A 20,616-nucleotide genomic window follows, 5' to 3' on the forward strand; every position below is an offset into this window, starting at 1 on the left:
AAGTGATGGTATCACAGAAAGAAAAGTAATGACCTAAAGTTGAAACTGGGAACCATGTCTAGGTTTGGTTCCCCAGGTGACTGACAGATGTTTTGATGTCTCCCTTAATATATCCCAGGCATCCATGTGAGTTCTTGTGGTGCCCCAGGGACCTCAGCACATGTTTTGAGAACCTTGGCCATGGTCTTGTTACTCTCACCCCATGGGTGATGGGATGAGAACCTCAGTTGAGAAAATTCAGGAATAAGGGCAGAGATTATGTGGCCATGACACCTTTCCATGACACATTTCCAACCTTTCCATGTTGAGATCATGTTAGAGGATTCTCAAATGGTAAATTAAGGTTAAGAAAGGAGATGGACTCACTGGTGTAATAAGATCTAAACTCTAGCTAGGCAGGACTATAAACTTTTCATGCAGATCTTGGGGGGACTAGAACTTTTGTAACACAACATATCTTTTTCTTTTCTTTCTTTCTTTCTCTTTCTTCCTTCCTTCCTTTTCTCTTTCTTTCTTCTTAGTGATTTTGCTTGTTTGAGAGAGAGAGGGAGAAAGAGCACAGGCAGTGGGAGGGGCACAGGGAGAACCAGACTCCCAGCTGAGCAAGGATCCCCATGTGGAGCTCCATCCCAGGACCCTGAGATCATGACCTGAGCCAAAGGGAGAAGTTAACCTATTAAGCCACCCAGGTGCCCCTTATTTTTCTTTCTAGAGATCCCCTAGTAAGGCCAAGCAGGAATAATGTAACCTGTAACTGAAGAGATGAATAGACACATAAACAATCATCCTTCCTTTTTCAAACCCAGGACTAGAGGTGGTACAGCGTCCTTCTACTCAAGAAGTGAGGAAGAATGACTAGGACTGAAAAACTCACATGAGGGGCTCAAGAGGTGGTGAGGGAGTTGCTAACTGCTAAAGAAAGGGTAGTGATCTGAGAAGTGGATGAGGGATAATGCCCATTACCTGAGAGAATGTCCACATGTGGCTAATCAGTGGACTGATCAATGCAGTCTTGAACTTCTGTAGGATGCTGGGGACTAATGAGCTAGACTGCCAGGTGGGCCCCATTTTCTATGTTACATCGAGTCTACTCACCTCCTTCTCATCGCCCATTCTGCACCTTTCCTCCCATCTTTAACATATATAAGTATCTAAGTATGCATAAAGAGCTACATTCCTAGCCTCTGGATTTTCTATGTTAATGTGTATTCAGCAGAAGCAAGGGACTAGAGGACCTGTTATCCCGGTGAACTGAAAAACTTTTTAACTAAAGTGGTTTGCCAGGCAGCTTGTCTTCAATAAACTCACAGTTTTTTTTGACTAAATTCTATTTGTCTTGTCTCTGATAATTTTCCTGTTAGATTTTCCAGGGTACCCATGTATTTGCGAATACAAACAACATTCCTTACTGGAGGCAGTGCAACAAGAGAAATAAGTGTTATTCAGAAGTTAAAACAATTTTAAAGGCATCCTGAGGAAATTTAAGAGGGAAACAGCTGCATATATTTTATGTAATTATTCATTTACTCTGTGATTTTCTTTGTGTTTCTTCATGACGGCATTTGGGCAACCTTCTGCTACGCAGTCATTTCTGTGGTTATAAAATAGTTCTTACTAATAGTGGTAGCTTAAATTCGCTTTTCATGTATTTATATCTACACTGTACTTATGCTGATACTTAAAATTTTCCTCTTTCTTATTATTCTTGCTATGGGGGACACACTGAACAAACTAGGTGGTAGTCTTCCGAGCAGAAGTTCCAGAAATTTCTCTTTTGCCTTATGTAAGCCAAATTTTTAGATGCTAAGTTTAGCCTCATCTTATAGACTTGTATATATTTTCCAAGAGTCAGTCACGTATTTTTTATTGCTTCTTTGACACATTTGAGCTTTTATTTAATTTTATTCTTTTTTTAAAAAGATTTTATTTATTTATTTGACAGACAGAGATCACAAGTAGGCAGAGAAGCAGACAGAGAAAAGGAGGAAGCAGGATCCCCACTGAGCAGGGAGCCTAATGCGGGGCTCGATCTCAGGACCCTGGGATCATGACCTGAGCTGAAGGCAGACGTTTTAACGCACTGAGCCACCAAGGTGCCCCTAATTTTATTCTTAAAATATAATTAAAAGCCAAATTTTCAAAATGCCAAATAATCCATTTGGTCAAAAGCATTTGGTCAACAGAGACTTCCATTTCTTTCTTTTTTTTTTTTTAAGATTTTTTTGTTTATTTATTTGACAGACAGAGATCACAAGTAGGCAGAGAGGCAGGCAGAGAGAGAGACGAGGAAGCAGGCTTCCTGCTGAGCAGAGAGCCTGATGCGGGGCTCCATCCCAGGACCTGGGATCATGACCTGAGCCAAAGGCAGAGGCTTTAACCCACTGAGCCACCCAGGTGCCCCAAGACTTCTATTTCTTAGCTGTTTGTGCTACAACAGTTCCCAGCACTTTGTTTATAATGGCATTACCAAGATAATGTTCTAGAAATTATCAAAATGTTTGCCGTGCTTTTATTTTTTTTATTTTTTATTTTATTTTTTATTTTTAAAGATTTTTATTTATTTATTTGGCAGATAGAGATCACAGGCAGCGAGACAGGCAGAGAGAGAGAGGAGGAAGCAGGTTCCCTGCTGAGCAGAGAGCCCGATGTGGGGCTCGATCCCAGGACCCTGGGATCATGACCTGAGCCGAAGGCAGAGGCTTTAACCCACTGAGCCACCCAGGCACCCCTTTGCCATGCTTTTAAAAAAGTTTAAGCTCGGGGCGCCTGGGTGGCTCAGTGGAACCAGTGGCTTGCTTCTTGGAGAAACTTGATCTTCCTGGCAGAAAGTATGCTTTCCAGGAACCTATAATCTTATTGATCCAATGTAAATATCCAGGGGGAATGAGAAAGCTGAACATGTCAAGACACTATTTTCAAAAATTTATAGAGTTGTATCAAGGCCTGATTAAATTTGTCATTCTTATATGAATCCAATCAGATAAAGAAACTCTTGAATAGGTATAGGGAAAAAATGAGCTCACCCTTGTAAGTTTGCTTTGGAAAGAAAATACCACTTAAATATGAAATATAGACTTTTCATAAAATGCATGGAATATTTAATCTTTAGTAGAAGGTCTAAGAGAAATAATCTATACACTGGTATCCAAGAATCAATTTACTAAAAGATTAGAAAATAGATGGGGGCACCTGGGTGGCTCAGTGGGTTAAGCCTCTGCCTTCAGCTCAGGTCATGATCCCAGGGTCCTGGGATCGAGCCCCGCATCGGGCTCTCTGCTCCACAGGGAGCCTGCCTCCACCTCTCTCTCTGCCTGCCTCTCTGCCTGCTTGTGATCTCTGTCTGTCAAATAAATAAATAAAATCTTTAAAAAAAAAAAAAAAAGAAAGAAAATAGATGACATCACTTGTCTATGACTTTCCCAAAATTAATCCCTTTACTTGAGCTCATGATGTCTATTCTTGTCCGCAGCTACAGCGCCATATTTAATGTCCCTTCCTTGCCTTAGTTCATGTGTCCTGAATTCAAAGAAATTTTTCCTTGAACTTAATTCTCCCTGAAGCAGCATTAATCCTCTCTCCCCCTTTAACTTGTCAACTTTGAAAAAGAAGCTTGCATCTGCTGATATCTCTGCTTTGAATTCACCCCTCAACCCAGTGGGCTTCTAGTTCTATTATCTTCACTTGGCTGTCAACCCAAACCTAGCAATTACAGAAGGTAACTGGTTCTTCTAATTTCTCCTCATCCTCTGGACAGTCGTTTCTGCTCTCTGTTCTTATCCTTTAACTGTAGTCTCATTTTCCATAGAGTTCTATCCTCATCATGTAAAACCCAAATTCATTATCCTTTATCTGCCATCATGTTGTCCACTCTCTATCCTGTGTTCCTCATGTCAATGTCACCACTCACTTACATGTTCAGGGTGAAAACTTCAGCATTCTTTTTGATTCTCCTACCCCTTGGCTGTCTGCCCCCCCCCCCCACACACACATAAGCACACGCCACTTTCTAAGCCTCCTGCCACTAGACCAACTTCATCCCACCTCCATTTCCTTCACCTGGGCCTGTATTATGTTTAGCCAACTTTTTTTCTACAAATTTCAAAATGATCTACTTGCCTATAGGCCCTTCACTCTTGAAAATCATTTAACAACAGGATAATCAGAAGCAACAAAAATAAGAATATGAGCATGACAAATCCCTGCTAAAAACCTCTGAGACTCTCGGGCCCATAGACTGTATTCAAATCTTCTTTCTATCCTGCCACATTTCACTATTGACATCAATCAGACTGTCACTATTTAAGTGAACCATGATTTTCTAGGCCTCACATTATGCAAATGTTGCCCCTCTTAGTTGCTTTTCCCTGCCTGGCAAACTGTCCTTCTCCTCTCTCCACTCCCATAATTTTGAGTGTGCCTCAAGGACGGTGCTCACCATTTTTTAGTATAATGGTCTAAAACGTCAGCCCTTCTACTATCTGCAGATTGGCAGCTTTGAATATAACATATTTGCTCACTAAGTTTACATTTTGTGTGAATGAGTAAATGAGTATCTCAAATTTCAAAGGTGAGAATATGGGACAAAAATAACATAGGACAGGGCCATTGGGAAAAGAAAGTTGTTTTGGGGTTAAGAAGAATGGACACCATTGTCCACATTATACACTGAGTTAATGATGGATATATACTAATAATGAGAATAGTTGACTAGAAAATATAAATTCCCAGAAAGCATTTAAGTGCTACAGATCTGGAGCTCAACTCAGGTTGTAGGACCAGAGATACTGAACAGTATGTCATCTGGTGAAAGCTGATAGTTGAACCCATATAGAGAAGAGTTTTCCAAAGCACAGACTAGAGGTAAGGGGCTATACTTTGGGGAAATATGTTGCAGGGTAACAAAAGATGCTGGTGAACGGTAGGTTTGTGAGCAGGAAGGAAGAAAGACTACACAGCGATGAAGGGCAGGAAATGAGATGTACCTTGTATTTCCTCTAATGACAAGCACCATTCCTTCTACCCAATGGGTGACTGAGAAATATTACTTAAATTAATGGATCTTCTGAGGTAAATAGGAATGGAAGATAGATTTCAGAATATCAAGGCGATACAACATGGTAAGGAACCAGAGACAACAGATGTAGTTCTGTGGGATAGAGGCAGGAGGATGGGGAGACCCAGCACTGACTGAAGAAGTTTCATTGTCAAAAAGGCAGAGAAAAGCAAAAGTGGATCGAACATTTTTGGAAAGATGGTCTAGATCTGTGCTTCATGAAAGGCAGGTGGTGAGACAATTATACCTGTAGCTCACAGGGACACACATTAGGGCTTACATGTCATCTTTCCCAGAATGACTAGAACTGAGACCTGTCATTCCATGAGATGACTAGTTAACTGAGATGAAGAACCCTGTCTTGTAGTTTTCTTGTATCTCCTGCAAGGCCTCAAACAGAGATAGCTACAAAATTGGAGTTTAGTAACTCACTATTTGTATTTAGTAACTGTAGTATTTGAATGAAAATGCCTGCAGTTTAGTTGTTCATTCCTGAAAAAAATATACTATCATCATCTTACAGCTATTAATAAAATGACAACCAGAACCACAGCTTGTGAGAAATGGGTAAAATACAATTTCATTTCTAGAGCCTCATTTATACCTATCGGGCATATGTTGATCATCTGTTGGCAAACCAAGAATAACACTGGACCCTCAGAGACCCCAGACCATCTAATTCCTTATGATGAATTGCAACTTGTACTGAGTTTTTGAGATGGTGTCATGAAAGATGGTGTTATTGAACAAATGTCCAGATGCAAGAGGAGGAAAGTGGAGACAGAGACTATACAGGGGCAGAGTTACAAATAATAGCACAGCTACTGAGTAAGAGTACGTTCCTATTTAGGAGCCTCCAGAAATCAGAACACTAATGAACACTACAGTAAACACAAAAATGGAGTGTTCTGAGAAAATGAGTTAATAATGGTATAGGATCTGCAAACTTGCTTCTCAGTTTTAATTATTCTCCAAGCTGTGCCATGTCTTAAATGACATTCAAATCTGCCCAATGTTTCCATGCTTGCCTCTAGTGATTAATATTCCAAAAATGGTTAAATTTTAGCAAAACCCTCCCAATCTCTCTCAAGTGATATGGCAAACCCATGCAAACATCTATACCATACACCACTGAGATATATTCAAACTGCTATTCAGTCTATTATCATAAGGTTTTCAAATGGAGTTTGAAGCATTTTGAAATATCAGAAAATGTTCATGTGGCTAGGTAGCTACAATTCAGGTCCTGAATATAAGCTAATATTTGAAGTATAAATGTTTCCATTAAACATTTAATTCTCACTTTTCTCGGATAATGTTTTCTCTGGGAAAATAAATGTTTCTTTTCGAGAGAGACAAGGTACTCAAGTTAAATCTACCATTTATCTTCAGCTTATGTAATTTTACTCACTGTTCTTCCAAACATAGAGAATGATGCAGTTAAAAAAAATATCATTGGTTTTATTATGTCACCAACTGACCAGATAAGTGTACCTGATTTTCTATAGAAGTTCCGTCTTCCTTTTGCTCATCATTATACTTACATATCACTGGCAATGGAGGAGTTCCGGGACATTGACTTCGGAGACAGGTCATAATCGCTGTCAGATCGATACAGAAAAGACTCGCGACGCTGACTGTGGACAAAGTTTGCTTGGAGAATTAGCCCGGATCCTGGGCTGGTCATGGGATCCAAGGGACTCCGTCCCGCAGATGTGCCATTGTCCACATCAAAACTGTAAAAGAAGGAGAAGGAATAACATTGCTATGAATGTTTGCTTGCAGGTATTTTAGTAAAGGCAGATTTCAGTTCAGGAAGTCAAAGTGGGAACATTGACAGCTGATATCCACTATTAAGACGTGATAATATTAAAACACACAAAAGTTAAAAAAAAAAAGGCACATGGCTTCATATTCTTGTCTTCCTTAAGTTTAGGGTACTTTTGTTCATCAGGGTACTTTTGTTTATTTTGTATCTCTCTAAACTGGAGATTAAAAGGAACCATTGTGCAAAAAGAATAGTTCTACTAAGTATATTCTACTAAGGAACCATTCTACTAAGAATAGTTCTACTAAATTTCTTTCAGGAAAAGAACAAATACATAGCAATCCTGTAATGATTTGGATTCAATTCAACAAGTTCCCATTATACGCCTAACATCATCACTTCCTGAAACCTGGGCTCTCTCCCATCCCACCTACACCCATCCAAACATGAATTTCTGCTGGATCCATTTCCCTCCACCCCCAAATCCAATATATTAAGTTCAGGATTTCATCAACTCCTACCTACATTATTATAGAGCCTTTAAGTTAGTCTCTTGAATCCATTTTCCAGTCTGTACCTCGTGGAGAGTCTTCCTAAAGTTTAAATCTGACCATGATCTTTGTCAGCTCAAAACCCTTCAGTAGTTCACTATTGTCCTCAGGATAAAGTCCGAATTTCTTGGGTGGACTGACAGAGTCTGAACTATCCATTTTCAGTTGTAACAACCATATTCCCAACCTCAACTTGCAACCTTTTCCCATCAGCCACTTTATGTTCCACTTAATGAACCACCACCTCCTCGTCTCAATCAGGCCATCACTACCTAACAATGTACTCATTGTTGCTCATCCTTGACGACTTTACCTGAAATGCTGCCCTGATGCCCCACAACTTTATGATATGCCTTTCTCTGTGCTCCCAAGACAACTTCCCGCTCCTCGCATTTTCAATGAACTGAAAATGTGTACCACTTGGTCTCTATTCCTAGACTGTGAGTTCTCTGAGAATGGAGACTCTGGGTGTTCTTAGCACTTCACATGGCAACTCAGAAATCTTTACTAAGCAGTTCGTGTAGGTGACTGAATAACTAGAAGACACTGTGCTGAGCAATACAGACTTTAGAGGTGGGAAAAGACAAAATCACGAATGCACAGTTCTTAATGTCATAGTCCTTATAATTGAGATAAACTTTCTACAAAGAGCTTTTCTAGTCACATATCAACCAGTATTAATGTCAAGTCTCATGTGTTCTTATGAGAGGGCTATAAAAGCTCAGATAGGGGCACCTGGGTGGCTCAGTGGGTTAATGCCTCTGCCTTCAGCTCAGGTCATGATCCCAGGGTCCTGGGATCGAGCCCCGCGTCGGGCTCTCTGCTCCGCAGGGAGCCTGCTTCCTCCTCTCTTCTCTCTCTGCCTACTTGTGATCTCTGTCTGTCAAATAAATAAATAAAATCTTTAAAAAAAAAAAAAAAAAAAAAGCTCAGATAGCCCAGTAAGTATGTGGTTTAAAAATTTGTTGAACAAATAAATAAATGAATTCAAGTTTAGTTGTTATCAATGTTTTTCCCATTACAGACGTTATGTAAACTGGTAACTAATTTAAAAACATTCTTTTATTTTCTCCATTGGAGTTATTAATAAATAGTATTATGACTCCAAGATTGGAGGCCAATGTAGAAGTGAAGGGTTTGATGTTTCATAAATCACCTGTGAGTCTATCCTAAATAAGAAACACTGACTCCAAATTAATCCATCTAGTAAAAAAAAAAAAGAAAAGAAAAGAAAAGAAAAATTCATATTCTAACTCCAAATTAATCCATCTAATAAAAAGAAAAGAAAGAAAAACTCATATTCTAACTTGGCCATTCATAAAGAAATTTTCCAATTTAAATTTTTTGAAGGATTGCACCACTTTATAGATGTATTTATTTGGTCACCAAAGACAATGAGAAGTTTTTGAGTTGAACAGACGCGTTTTATAGACAGGCTACCAGCTCCTAGAGAAGTTAACTGGGGACACCTGGGTGGCTCAGTCAGTTACGGGTCGGCCTTGGGCAGGGTCCTGGGATCGAGTGCCACACTCAGCGGGGAGCCTGCTTCTCCCTTCTCTTCCCTGCTTGTGCCTTCTCTCACTATCTCTGTTTTTCTCTCTCTCAAACAAAAAAATAAATAAAATGTTAAAAAAAAAGAAAAGTTAATTGGCCAAAGTTACTGAGCTAACGAGATTTAATCATCTACTGTTCCTGAAGCTCTTCCAGCTCTAATGAATAATTAGTAAACCATAAATGTATGTTAGCAACTGTGACATGCAAGCAGGGGACATCTGTTTCCCTGGACAAGGAATTTCATGCATGTGGGACTTTGGGCATTCTTTTTTTTTTAAGATTTTATTTATTTATTTGACAGGATAGAGAGATCACAAGTAGTGAGAGAGGCAGGCAGAGAGAGAGGAGGAAGCAGGCTCCCCACTGAGCAGAGAGCCCGATGCGGGGCTTGATCCCAGGAGCTTGGGATCATGTCCTGAGCCGAAGGCAGAGGCTTTAACCCACTGAGCCACCCAGGCATCCCAACTTTGGGCATTTTTGAGGAAGGCCAGAGGGGGGAAAGGATCTCCAATCACGAGAGATTTATTCAGGACCTCAGGCAAGCTCTTCTTGGATATGCTTAACTAAATAAGCACTTATTAAGCACCTCTAATGAGCACACTGAGATACAAAAATAAAGGAGATAAGATTAATCCAAGCTGGGTTTAATCCAGACTTCTAAGAAGTTTTCATATAATAGTAGTATTTTAAGAGGGCTTTTGAAGGCATTTAGTATTCAACTGAAAGACACTAAAGTCCTTTAAATAGGAAGAGAAAAAGGGAGATTTCAGTCATTGCAACAGTCATTGCAGCTTTTCAGTATGCAGAGGACCTAATGTGAACGCGTAAGAAAACGTTTATGTCTATTTCCCTTCAGATGCTTTTACTGTTTTAAAAAGGTAAAATATATTTCACTGCTATGCATAAGTAGAAATATAAGAGATACAGGAGTGACTCCTGGTTTAGTTTTTCTCAGTTCAACTGAATAATACCAATACCATCCCCCAAATCAGTTAATTCTTTTACTATTACAATTTTTCCAATTAAGTTAAGCAACTTCTCAAACTTTTCACTGTAAGTTTTGGGAAAAAATAGTGCCAAGTATCTTAAAATATTTAATAGTCTTTATAATAGTGCTACTTATTAAAACCAAAAATTTATTAATAAGTCAATAAAATGCTTGGTATGGGATATTATAGGGGCTTTGTTCTTTTTCTATGTAGGATGTAATGTAATATTTGGTCCACTAGATGGAGACCACCACCTTAAGGAACATCTACTGTAAATAAAGGCCAAAACTATTTTTTATACTCATGAAAACAACCCCATAACGATTATACCCAAAATAAAACCTCACAATCTGTAAACAGTGATTACCAAAGGTTGGTACAATTATATTAACTAGTAAGTATTAGTATTAGCTTTACAGATTGAGAATGATAAAAAAAAAAAGGTCCCTGGTGTTTTATCATTTATTTTTATTTAAAACAAAACAAAAACAAAAAAACTTGAGATGCTCTTTTGTTCAAAAATTAGAACTATGGAGCTTCCTTGAGGAAGTCAGGTTTGGGACAAATCAAGGCAGTACTGCTTCTCTTAGTGAGTTAATTTAGGCTGAAAATATAGGTGGGTTCATATAAAATATTTATTTTTGAAACACAACTTTATAAACAGTCCATGTCAAGTCGTTATTAATAAAACAAGAAGGCAGTGAAGTTTAACCCTAACCTTAGATACTTGAACCAAAGAGACCAACCAACCCTGAACTTCTTAAGCACACTCTTTGGCAAACATTTTCATGTAACGAATCTTCTCGTGACTCACGGCCAAAGATATAGAGTCCAAGTAAAAGATTAGCAGAAGCTTGGGAAAGTAATTGAAGAATTGGGGAGAGTAATAATGATGATGGTGGTAAGAGTAATCATAATGATAATAATGACAATAAAACTTCTGGAACACTTTCCATGAGCCAGATCTTGTGCTCTGTGCCTTACATTATCTCATTGAATCCCCACAATAACCCTCTGAAGTAGGTGTTATATTTTCCACTTGACAAGTGAATAATCTGAGTCACGGAGTAGTGGCTCCATGTTAAGTAATGTGTTCAAGGCTATGCAGTTTGCAGGTGGGTTTTAAACTCAAGCTGTCTTGAATCCAGAGTCTGGGAGAATGATCACTGTGTGTCTGTCTCTACTGCAAAGCCACCTACTAATCATTAGAAAAGTACAAGAATATCTTTTAGCTTCCTCCCCTCGATGGAACTTCAAATGTTAACTCTTTGAAAGGATCATTCATATATAAGTATCATTAACTTACAGATCTTGCATGTCAAGCTTAATTCTGAGACTCTGCCTTTATGAGTCCCCACGTTTTGGAATTTGCCACCTTTCCTATTTTTCCAGTTATGAAGACAACAGTAAGGTGTAAAAGAACGTCTGCTGTAACCCATCTGATGGACTTCTTAACAGAGCTCAAGAGTTCATTTGGAATAAGGGCAGTCGGTGGGTGTGCGGAAGGTCTTAGCAAATGGAACTAAGTGAGATGCTCTATTATTCTACATGTTTGCTGTCCTTCATGCAGTTCAAGGATGCATACATTCCCTAATGGAGCTGGCTTTCACCCAGAAGTCATCTGTGGAGAAACACCGATGCAGTTGTGGATGGCACCCCGTGAAGGGGCAGGAAGAGTGATGATCAGGTGGCCTCCCACTATCGAACTGTTAAGGGCCATGTGTACTAGCACTACTCAGACCACTTCCTCCACAGGCCCGTCCTTTTCTGTGGACTCCATTCCACACAGAAACCAAACAGATAACAGACAGACCAACCAATCAACCCAACTGTTCCCTATCTCTCCACACTGTCCCCTGTGGGTGGAATGACTTATCCTGACCCACCTTCCCTTCAGCTTCCTCCACTGCTACCACAGTTTGGGTCTCCTGATCTTGCAATTATTTGCTTGGAGTCATTTCCCATCTTTTGGCCTGATGTTCAACCCTGCTTCTGTTGAGACATTTTGCCTCTCTTCTTGGCCATGATTTGGGCTTTCCTCTGAGCCATGGTCCTGCTATTGTGCTGGGTAAGCAGCTCACCTCATGTAGCCTGACCCTCAGGACCTTGCATCTCCAGGCTGGAGCCTGAAGGAGGTTGAGAAACATGAAGACTCCAAGGGAGAAACTGCTGGAAGCCCCTATCAACAGATGTCCCATTTATCAAAGCATCTGTGAAGAGCTCCCATGGGAAGAACCCAGAGAGAACTAGCAGCTGCTGAAAGCTATATGCTGGTGGGAACCCTGGAAGTCCCCATTAATGCTGGGAGCATCTGAGAGCTGCCTCTGTCACTGTGTATTAAGAACACTGGTGTGTTGATGATAAAGATCTTCCTGCTCCTTGCTGGGGGTAGGGAGAGACCCAAAATGTTCCTGTTAAAACATTCACTTGGGAGATAGAAAAAGTGGGTTAAATTTCAAATCCTGGTTCTGCCACTTTCTGGTTGCATGCTTTTGGTCAAGTTACTGTACCTCTCTAAGCCCCCAGTTCTGATAAGAGTAATTCCAGTGTCCAGCTCCAGGGCGGCGAAAGAAATGAGAAGAGAAAACGTTTGGAAAGCATAGCACACTGCCTGGTGGCAGGACCTTCCCAGTATTTAGCAGCTATTGTCATTTTTATTGTTATTGCCCTTTATCGTTGAGGGGGACTTTCCTTCTAGGTCATTCTCTGTGCCCGAACACACTGCTTTGGGAAGAACCTAAAGGAAGAGATGAGAGAGGAAGGGAACCGGGAGGGTGGGGCAGCCAAACCACCTGAATCAAACACAAGGAAGCAGTGAGGTGAGAAACACGGCAGCCAGATCCCTCTTCCAGCTTTAGCTGTTGTGGTTTAGCTCCACCCAACTCCATGATTCCAGTGTGATAACATCTGGGGAGAGGGTGGAGACGGCTGATTTTTCTCAAGATATTCCTCACTGAGGAGAAAGCACCATTTCCTGCTAGGAACCGTGGAGGGCTTGAGGTTCCAACAACCTGGGTGGGGTCCCAGCCGAATATAATGAGACTATAATGAGTAGAAACAGTCCTTCAGACGTCAGGCCTCCAGCCACTTGGTGTACTTAGGGAACCTCGAGTCACAAAGACATTACTGTTTTCTTCCTATGCCAGACTCTCCCATGTATACTGCAGCCCATGCTGTTGGCTCTACACTGGAATCCAATCCACTTGCAGGGGGCAGGGGGAGGTTGGGGAGGGGGGCCGCCGGGGTTGGTTCATCTTCAAGCTTAATGTCACTGTAACCGGAGCTGGATAATCAGTTTAAAATATTTTTTCTCTTTATGATAAATATTTTATCCATTATTATCAATACCAAAAGACTATGAAAGCTGTTTCCACTTCATGCCAGAGGTATTTCCCATTTGAGATCTCCCTACAGGTCAAAGAGCTTCTTTGGAGTAAAGAAATCCCCTTCTGAAAATTCCCCATTTTAATATTTACTTAGCTCAGATTATCTATGGAAATGAGTCTGTAGCAAAAAGCCCTCTTTTCCAATCAATCAAACACCACATCTCAAATTTAAATAGGACACCCCGGCAGGACATAGTATTTGGCCACTGTGATGGATTATGCAGTTAAAGGACGGTATGCATTGCTAGTTTGCCTCACACTTATATTTGCACCGAGGATTAGTGTTTAAGAAAGGAACATTTCACCCTTTGTTTTCACAGATGATTTTTTATAAACAAAAGCTTGGCACAAAGGTGAAAGGTGTATGGTTATTTATGAGTAAAAATATCAAGTGATCTCTGGAAATACACATCATTTGTTTATGACTTGTCAATGACACTCCCAAGTGACACAGGACAATAAAAAAGATTCCAGATGAAAATGACAGCATACATTTAATGTTTGGTCTGGAAGCCAGAAGGGACAGGCTGGATTTGGACAGTAGATTTTTGCTGAATGGGATGGCAAAAGGCCAAGTTTTCTGGAAAATATTTGTTGCTTCTAACATTTTTTAAAAGTCCAAACCAAGAATTGTTTTACTTGAGGTTTATAGGAGATTTTTCAATGATCATTTTAAAGGAATCTCTTCTTAAATGAGATTCTGCTTAGCCAAGGATCTCGAACCGATCCTCACATGGAAGCAGGTGGGGTGTGAGTCAGAGGCAAAACCTGCAGGCGTGGGCTGAGCCCTCTGTTGGCAGCAATTCTCTACAAATAACAAACAGTCCAGGTCATAAATACAGATTTAACCTGATAGACGGTAGATAATGGGGCACGTCCACTTTCATTGTTGTTAGTGGCCCTGAATTTATATTTAAAAAGTTATTCAGGCTTCTCTGTGACTGTGAATAAAACAAGTAAGCGTGCACGTTTCCCCTGCCACCCGTTTTCATTTGCTATCTCACACGGAGAGTATGGAGGGCACAGGGAAAGCAATGAAGACCTGAACATCAGAGGCAGTCCCGCCAAGTTTCGCTCAGTTTTACTTTCCTTGCATTGCCCGTAATGGGTCACTGTCAACCGCAGCTCTCTGAGACCACTTCTAAGCTGTGATATTTCCAAAATGCAGTTCTCCTCAAACTCGGCTTTGGCAAGCGCAAGCCCAAAGAGGAAGAGTGTCGTGTTAACCAGGTGGAAGTGAGGGGGTTTCTGTATTTATTTTTCTGTGATTCAGAGCAACCAAGACCGCTTTGATAAGCCTGCAATGCAACACTATTTTTTAATAGCGTGCCCTTTACTTCTGCCACACACACACTTATTCTCTGTGCAGCAGACAGAGGGGTACTGCTAACATATCCTCAGATCCTTGCAACCCCAGCTTGGCATCCTCTAGCAGCTTCCTATTTTATTAATAGTAACTACTATGTCCTCACAGTGGCTCATGGCATTCTAGGAGAGATCTGGCTCCCTGAGGCCTCTCTAATCTTATCCTGTATCTCTTTCCCCCTTGCTCCCTCTGCCTCAATCTCTTAGCTGCCTGACAGTTCTTTGAACACATTTGAGTAGCCTGTCCTCGGGGCCTTTGCACTTGGAGTTCCCTCTGCCTCCAATATTCTCTACCCAGATACTTGCTCAATGTCACCTTCATGAAGAGATATTCCTGGGCTACTCTATTTACAATTGTCACCCTAATCTCCTAGCCTTTTCTAGCCTCCTAATGGGAGGAACCATGGTGCACTGTTGGTGGGAATATCAACTGGTGTAGCCACGATGGAAAACAGCTTGGAGGTTCCTGAAGAAATTAAAATTGGAACTACCATATGTGATCCAGCATTCCCACTTCTGGGTATAGATCCAAAGGAAATGAAATCACTATTTTGAAGAGATCCCTGTGCCCATGCGCTCACTGAAGCAGTATTTATAATAGTCAAATCATGTAAACAACCAAAGTGTCTATCAACCATGAATGGATAAAACAATGGAATATTATTCAGCTATAAAAAAGGAGGAAATCCTACCCTTTACAACAATATGGATGAAATATGAGGGCATTATGTTAAGTGAAATAAATCAGAAAGAAAGAGTGAAATACTGTATGATCACATATGTGGACTCTTAAAAAACAAAACAAAACAAAGAGAACAAAAACCACGTCACACATATAGAGAACACACTGGTAGTTGCCAAGGGCAGAGGGAAGGTAGGGGAAATAGTGAAGGTGTTCAAAAGCTTCATACTTCCAGTTATAAGATGAGAAAGTGCAGGAATGTAATGTACAACATAGTGACTATAAATGTTAATACTGTATTAAATATTAGAAGATTGTTAAGAGTAAATTTTAGAAGCTCTCACCATACACACAGGCACACACAATAAGTTGTCACTATGTGAAGTAATGAATATGTGAACTAATCTTATGTTGGTAATCACTTTATATATAAAAAAGTAGTAAATATATATAAAATCATTGTACTGTACACCTTAAATATACACAATGTTTTATGTGAATTATAGCTCAGTAATGTTGGAAAAAAATTAAATTTCCAGAAAAAAAATAAGTTCCTACTCTAATCTGCTAGCCTTTTCTAGCTTCTTTCTCTTATTTTTTTCTCTATAGCATTTATCAGGCTCTGATAAGCTTTATTCACTTAGTTTGTTTATCTTATTCTTCCCATTAGAATGTAACCTCTATAAAGGCAAAGATTTTTATCTTTGGTCATTAATGTATCTCCAGTACCTAAAATAATGTCTGGCACATAGAGGTTGCTCAAGAAATATCTGTATTACGAATGCATTAATATCTTTAGATCCAACACTACTCATCATATCCTCATTATTTATCATGGTTACCTGTGTGGCTCTCTTCAAATGGACTTTATTTTTATTTTTATCTTTGGCCAGGAATCAATCACTTTTTAAAAGAAAGAATCTGGGGCACCTAGGTGGCTCATGGGTTAAGCCTCTGCCTTCATGATCTCAGGGTCCTGGGATTAAGCCCACAAAAGGCTCTCTGATCAGCAGGGAGCCTACTTCCCCTCACCCTCTGCCTACCTCTCTGCCTACATGTGATCTGTCAAATAAATAAATAAAACCTTAAAAAAAAATAAAAGAAAGAATCCTACCAATCAATGTGATTGATTAGTTCTCTTGAAGAAATTATCTGTAAAGGCATTTAAAAGGCTAGGGTCTTAGAAAGCATTTTATTTTATTTATTTTATTATTTTTTAAAGATTTTATTTATATGAAAGAGAGAGAGAGCAAGAGCCTGGAGGGGGCGGTGATGGGTGGCAGGGCAGAGGGAGAGGGAGAAGAAATAGATTCCCTGCTGAGCAGGGAGCCTGACATGGGGTTTGATCCCAGGACCCCAGGATCAAGACCTGAGCCAAAGGCAGACGCTTAACCATCTGAGCCAACCATGCACCCCCAAAAGGCATTTTAATACGAGTTATATCAAATATCTTTCTGTCTGACCACCAAGCCAGCCATAGAGTCAGGAGCAGGATCCAGGTTTTGTGGTACATGAAAGTTATAACGTTTTTGAGAGTCTGCCTTGAAAAAAATAATACAAAAAAAAAAATCTTCCTTTTGCAAATTTTACAGAACCTATTACTATGTAAAGCTCCAAAACCCCTCCCTCCCAAAACCCAGAAAGGGCCCAGCCAGTGAGCGGCTCTAAGCTTAATGTCCATTAGTTTCCCCGTTGATATTCAATAGAGGCAATGATAGAGCAGGAGAGGACAGGAAAAACAACAGAATGACTGAAATGGGAAATGTAGTACCATATTTTTTTCATAAAAGATGAGTTATTCTAGAGGTTATTTTTTCTTCATCCTCTTTTCCTATTTATTTATTGATGTATTTATTGCTCAAATTTTCAAAGCTTACTCCTATTTTTCAGAATCTTTCTTGCTACTTGCACATGTGCATTCTCCCAGATGAGTGATTATCAGCTGTCCTGGGGGAGTCGGGAGTGATTGTACCAGGCAGGGTATGAGAATCACTTTGAAGGTTTGAAGAGGGATGTTCTTTAAACCATACCTGTCTCACAGACAGTATGATTATCTTTTTGAAGGGTGGGCTTTTAAAATGGAGTTTAGTCTCATTCCTAGATATTCATGTATTTAGACTTATCAAAAATTAATTTGCAAATATGAATCCTTTGTGAAAATGCTTATCATTTAAAATATAATAAGTGAAGTAGATTAAGTCTAGGCAAGATTATAACTGAAAACAAAAACTATAATAGTTCTACTAGAATTGCCTTTAAAAACACAAACTAAATCTGATTTTTTTCCACTAATGGATACGAAAACTCAGATACCATGTTTTTCTCTGGGTCTGGACTCTCCCTCAAACAGGTCAGGAAACAATTTACCAGCCATACTATTAAATCTATTTTGGAGAAGTGATATTACTCCGTTTCCAACCTCAATGATCCAAACAGATGGGTTTTTCCACTTTGATGGGGGTAGAAGAGAACAGAGAAGGGATTCAGAGAGCTGTGGGACCTGAATTTGACATCATTTCTTCTATTCTACCAGGGTAAAGTAATCATAAGAATATTACCCTATGATGGTCATAAACAAGCACTCTCTTCTGCAATTCTTTAAAAATGTATAACAGAGAATAAAATGCTCACACCTAATAGCACACAGCTCATGGCTTTACAGGCACACTGAAATTAGCTTTCCTTTGTGAGTTCTTAAACTGGGTGAATTGTACACGCTGACAAATTATCCTTCAAAGATTTAAAGACATTGGGGTGCACAGCCAAAAAGCTGTGGGATCCGCTTCAACAATGATTTTAAAGAGTAAAGGTATCTTTTATATTTCCTTGAAATGGTTTTGTATATAATCCTGATTAAAGTCAAAACAATCTTGGAAAAGCACAGAATTCAATCATCAGGACTGTGAATGTGGCAAATTCTGCTTGCTGTCAGCCAAATTCCATCCTCTGCTTGTTCCTGGGCATACAAGAAGTCGTCCTTTCCATGCTTCTTTTGCAATTAGATTTGGCCACATGAATGTGAACAGAAATACTGTATGCCACTTTCAGGACTCACTACTCCTCCCACACACTCGTCTATGGGCTCTTTCTCCAGTCAGCTGCATGCCAGGAGTGCTGAAGCCGTGAAGAACCGTAAGAAACACAGGATTGGAGGATCTTGGCACCTGAATGAAAGCAAGAAGAGCTGCCCTGCCCTCGAAGACCCATCCTAGACAGTGATTTGAAAATCAGACTTGTTTTTTTAAGACACTTGATTTGGGGGTTTCATATGTTAGCATAGTAACATCTAAGAAACTATATTGCACCAAACTAAATTAGCAGTTCTGGAAGTAAAACTGTCCAACATTCCACATTTGATCTACCTCTGGACTAAAAAAAGTTCCTCACACAGGCCAAAGTGAAACCTACTAGCTCTAATTCTACCATTTTCCAAACTTCGTTAGGTTCCCCACTCCCCTTGACCTCCTTTGGTTATACATATTTGCATGATTTCATGAAGACATTTCTTATCATCTGTGTGTTTAAGTGTTAGAGAATAAGCTTATAATTATTACACACAGTTCTTTGTTCTGTAAAGAGCAAAAGCCAACCCATTTCTGTTCTGTCTTGATGTCAATCAGAAAAGCTGGAAAGAATTAATTCAAGCATAAGCTGACACATGAATGTGTCTCTGAATCAGAAGAGATACTGGAAGAAAGGAATCTGTTTCCCTCAGGATTTGGAGCCACGCTCCACTAGAGTCAATGAGGTCTCTCAAGTACCAGATCCAGCTAGACTTGTGTTATTTAGAATGGGATTCTGGACCAAAATGCCATTCTGCATGTGTACATTTCTAGGAGTATGGGCCAGAGTATGTGGGAAAAAAAATTCTAGGAATATGTCATAGCTTACCCAAATCTAGAACAGAACTACTCTGTACTACTGTCTAGCTCATTTGCAAAGAATAAGGGCTGAGTTAGTTCTTCAGGATGGGAATGTAGTGAGTTGAATCAGATGCCTAAAGCCTTCCTGTTCTGAACTCTTAGACTAACTAGAGAGTCAGATGTACTTCTCCAGAGGAAGGAAAAGAAATTACCTGAGACATTCTCTTGGCTACAGAGCTTCTGAAATAATGGAGTGGAGTTCAGTTTTTGGTTTCCTTCACTAAGCTTCAATGTATTTCTGGTTGAGCAAGCATTTTGTTGTCTCCTTAGAGGTCAAACTCAAACCACCAACACATTCTGAAGGTGATGGAATATGTCACAGAAATGAGTCTCTCCATTCTGCAAATATTCATCAGCCATCTACTAGTGCCAGATACCATTCGGGAAGAATGAAGTTGACTGAGAAGGCATGGGACTAGTAGCTGCAGTGAGTTTCTGCTTCTAAATTAAAATGGAACTTTCTTCCCTCAGGACAACCAAATTCATGGTGAGGCTCTTCATAAATCCTTGATTTGCCAAGTCCATAGCTAAGAGAAATGCATGGCTATTTTCTAAACACATTTGACCTCTTGTCAATTCATTTCAAGTTGGAAAGCAATGTTATTGTGACCTCTTTGCTTTGACATTAACTATGTTTTTGAAAAAAGTTATATTTTCCTTTCTCAGCCATTAAAATTCCTTTCATTTTCATGCAATTATATATTCCAAACATTTGTCATATAGTCATCCATTTCTGCCAACTTGCCCATTTTCTGGATGGACTTTGATACTCAACTGTGTGTATTTTGTCTTTTTTCTCCTTTATAGATTTTTTTCGGTGTAATGCTGGCTCCCAGTTTTGGATTATTTCCCATTTGTACCCATTTTTAAAAATGACTTTTTTAAAGTCATGCTTCTCTACTAGAATTAAAATTTTTTAAAAAACTTTAAAAAATAACTTAACACTTTTTTGGGATAGGTGAAATGAGTGAAAGGGGTCAACTAAAAGAAGTCAACAATTATAAATAAATCATGGGAACGTAACGTACAGCATGATGACTATAATCAATAACATTATAGCCCATACTTGAAAGTTACCAAAAGAATAAATCTTTTTTTTTTTTAAGATTTTATTTATTTATTTGACAGACAGAGATCACAAGTAGACAGAGAGGCAGGCAGAGAGAGAGGGAAGCAGGCTCCCTGCTGAGCAGAGAGCCCGATGCGGGACTCGATCCCAGGACCCTGAGATCATGACCTGAGCCGAAGGCAGCGGCTTAACCTGCTGAGCCACCCAGACGCCCCCAAAAGAATAAATCTTAACATTTCTCATCACAAGAAAAAAATTTTTTTTTGTAATTTTGTG

General features: G+C 39.6%; 1 protein-coding gene across 6 annotated transcripts in view; it reads right to left on the bottom strand.

Moving 5' to 3' along the window:
- Nucleotides 1–20,616, bottom strand: part of PDE4D (phosphodiesterase 4D) — a 1,258,413-nt gene that overhangs the window by 219,558 nt on the left and 1,018,239 nt on the right. For all 6 annotated transcript variants that reach the window (XM_047729070.1, XM_047729069.1, XM_047729071.1 and 3 more), the window contains one exon: nucleotides 6,598–6,789. In XM_047729070.1, coding sequence (XP_047585026.1) covers nucleotides 6,598–6,789 — 192 coding nt within the window. The remainder of the gene's footprint in view (nucleotides 1–6,597; nucleotides 6,790–20,616) is intronic.

This window comes from Lutra lutra, chromosome 5, assembly GCF_902655055.1.
Source record: "Lutra lutra chromosome 5, mLutLut1.2, whole genome shotgun sequence".
Classification (NCBI taxonomy): domain Eukaryota; kingdom Metazoa; phylum Chordata; class Mammalia; order Carnivora; family Mustelidae; genus Lutra; species Lutra lutra.